This window comes from Fulmarus glacialis, unplaced genomic scaffold, assembly GCF_000690835.1.
Source record: "Fulmarus glacialis isolate BGI_N327 unplaced genomic scaffold, ASM69083v1 scaffold10431, whole genome shotgun sequence".
Lineage (NCBI taxonomy): Eukaryota > Metazoa > Chordata > Aves > Procellariiformes > Procellariidae > Fulmarus > Fulmarus glacialis.
The window spans coordinates 10,013-13,457 of record NW_009194689.1 but is presented as its reverse complement, the minus strand read 5'-3'; the positions used below and the strand labels follow the sequence as shown (position 1 = coordinate 13,457).

Here is a 3,445-nt window from a genome sequence, read left to right as displayed (position 1 = left end):
GGGGGCGGTGTAGGGGCTTTGGTTTTTCCCCAGAAACCTACAAGAGTTATTTAATGGAAACAGGAGCAAATGAACAGGTATCATTCCTTGTGGGGTTAGAGAAGTACACAAAGACAAGCAGTCATTCCTGGCATGTGGTTGCAGTATTTCTACAGATCAAGCGATGTGCTTCCTTACCTCAGAAGAGAAACAACTTGATACTCATGAGTGTATTAACGGCGATACTTTTTGCCAGCAGGACTCTCAAACCCAGCACAGCCATAGACAGCATGTTCGCTTTCTCCACTTTGGTATCTGCTTAGTGATAGAGAAAAGATGGGAGAGATCATGGTCTAGATTTGAATATTGTGATATTGGCAGAAAGTGGAAAAAAACACAGGTAATGGTTTCAGGGAAAGAAACAGCAGCAAAGGAAAAGATGATAGAGAAACATGGCAACAACAGGGGAGGAAGATGTCTGTCTAGATTGGATTTTGCTTCCTGTTTCTTGACTGTTATTAAACAGACAAGCTACCTTGAAAAAGCACGTTGTGTTTGATGAATGTGTTGTATTCTGATTCCTCCACCCCTGAGAAAATACATTTCCATGCATTTATCCCCAACATAGTAATGTAACTTCACAATCTATTTAGGTAACTAACCTTGTGCAGAGGTGTCTGTGTTGTTGCAAACTTTCCCTTTTACTGGTTCTTCAGCCTCCTTTTCTGTAGCATGATAAAGAAAAGGCGTTATAAACTATATCCAAACTTTAAAAAGGATTAAACAAAATGTTCATATGATCCTTCCCACAGGAATATGTGGGCAGTACAGTCTGAGGCTCAGATGACCAGTCACTAATTCTAACATTAATTTGAGGAGAAAATTTCTCCATGCAATTGCAGGAAACAAAAGAATTCCTGAGTTGTTTTGGTTTTACTATTTGAATGAGCTTCATGATGACAGAAACAATCTCCCAAAATATAAAAAGTGGTTTAGGAAAAAAAAAAACGCACCACCACTTTAGCTTTTTGTTGTTTTTAGAAAGGCTATTTCAGGCTATGCTCTAGGAGGTTTGCTGCTATGTGGTGAAGTATTTAGTCGTAAGTAAATGTACATTTTAAAAAAAGATTGTCTTTTTTTTTCCCCAAAGAAAAGTAACTCCAAGTTGTTATACAATTAAGACCATTTATTTTAGATGCCTTTAAATATCTTTCAGCTGTCCCTGCTTAAGTACCAGATGTCTTTCCCATTTCTGCTGGTTACCCAGGGCAATGCTTACTAGCAGGAGAAATAGCAAGCACTAGAAGACGTTGCCTCCAGAAATAAGTTGCAGCTGTACCACAAAATTGTACCTGGCAATGTTGTGTTGGCTGTAATAGTGCTGCCGTTGAATTTGGCCGTGCAGGTCACCTCTGTGTCTTTTGTCACATTGACCACCTTAATAGTATTGTACAATCCCTCTGATGTCAAAATGGATGTACTCTGTTCATATACGACCTCATTAGAGGACATTGCCAAGCTGATGTTCTTTGTATAGAAATTCCTTGCCAAACAAACTGCTTTTCCAATGCTGCCATCTTCTTTCAGTTTCTTTGATTTCATCACAATGACTTCTGGGACAGAACTGTTTTGATTGTCTGTAAAAAAAAGCATTGTTTGGGCATGGTTTGATTTTATTGCAAGCTTGCCTGAGTGCTAAATCACCTGAAGTTCATATATACTCCAGCTGTGACTAAGTCCTAGCGTTATCAATGACTAACAGCTTTTTTTGTCATTATTTCTTGCTGCTGCTTCCAAAAGATCAGATCAAACACAGAAAGGGTGTATGAGAGTAGGTTTTTTATAGGAGTTTTAATTCCACAGGATTCTAAGCTTCCTTTTGCCAAAGCTCATGCTTATATGTAAATTTTTTTATTTTATAAGTAAGGGACCTGCAAATGAGAAGAGAACTTTTATGCATGCCACTCCAAGAGTCAAATTATTCTGCTTTCTCAACAATTTAATTCCTAAAAATAACACTTCTATCAAGGACGATCTTGCATATTCATGAGACATGAGGGAGTAACTGTTTTTCCTTTAATCTCCCTCCCCTCCCCCAAATCTTCTTCTGATGTGGCTAAAAGGTCTAACCATAGCAAAACTGGTAGGGCAAAGAGATGTCAGTTTGTTGCTTCACTGTTGTGCAAGGTTATTCCAATGAATGACATTACTTGCAGAGATGAGGTACTGCTGCTGGAGTTCGGGACAAGGTTGATCTTTTCAACAACAAATGCTCAGATGCAAGAAGGATTTTTGTCTCTAAGATGGAAAAGTAGGAGAGAAGCAATCAGAAGTCTGTGAATTGCATATCTCCACTTCTCCAGGAGTTTCTGATAAGGTCAAGAATTTTCAGTTGTAGGGGAGGTTTTCCCCACTAGACATTGCACATGGTGTAAGACATTCCAACCCAATCTGGAGACAATGAAAAGAGAATAGGATTGGTACTCAGTTGAACAACACTTCTTGTTCCAAAAAGTGTGACCTTTCTCATCCATGTGCTGTGTCATACTGTCAGTCCCACAGCTCCAGGGGCAGTTAGAAATATAATGCAGAATTTGTATAATAAACTGATTTGAAGGCAAGAACACCCTGAGGCCTATGAACTTGATGTCCATGGACAAATCTTCTTACAATCTTCCTTAGATTACTGTAATAACCTTCAGTAGTAGTTCTTCAGGGTCAAGATACTAACAAACATCAAGGCATGAAAAACGTGCCCTAGAACAGGAGTTTTGAAAGAACCTAAAAGATGCTGACAAGTTTTCACAGGATTTGGTATCTTTGCTCTCTCATGCATCTTTCAGAAGAGTTACTCTGAAACTTTCAGATGTATTTTTTCTGTTTTGAAATAATTTTAGAGTTGAATTCCCAATTCCAAGCAACATACATGAATGACAAAGGCTTGACAACTGCAAAAACCTGAATTTCAACTATATAGCAGCAGCCTTCTCTGAGAATTTTTTATAATACATACAAGTAATGAAGTAAGATTGCTTACACTTGAAGGGGATGTCTTTTCAACAAACAGTTGGTCTCAAAATAATTTGGTAGCCAACAAGTCATTATGATATAATGATTTTTTAAAAATAAAATATCTTTGCCTTCAGGTCATAGCTGGAGAAACTAGCATGTTTCCACATACCAATGTCAGAACAAGATTAGCAACATGAATTATACTAAAAACATGAAACTGAAGGGAATCATCTAGTATGCTTCCTTGCCAAAAAGGGCTCAGCTTAGGAAAGGCTATGAGACATATCAAAAAACAATTTACATGTCCAATGTGACAGGAGCATCCTGATGGGTCTCTTTGCTAAAGAGAGGTACATTAGGCCGTGAATTTTGCATGGCATCTGCCTTGCAGTCTGGTCAAGAGATTACTCGGGTCTAACATTTTGTTCATGACAGGGAATTTTTTCAAGTTCTG

At 38.2% G+C, this 3,445-nt stretch overlaps 1 gene segment (V, D, J or C); it reads right to left on the bottom strand.

The window, feature by feature from the left end:
- Positions 1–178: 178 nt before the first annotated feature.
- The window catches only part of LOC104084121, a 6,097-nt gene continuing 2,830 nt past the window's right edge, over positions 179–3,445 (bottom strand). The window contains 3 exon segments of the C gene segment in view: positions 179–294; positions 642–704; positions 1,332–1,616. Coding sequence covers positions 179–294; positions 642–704; positions 1,332–1,616 — 464 coding nt within the window.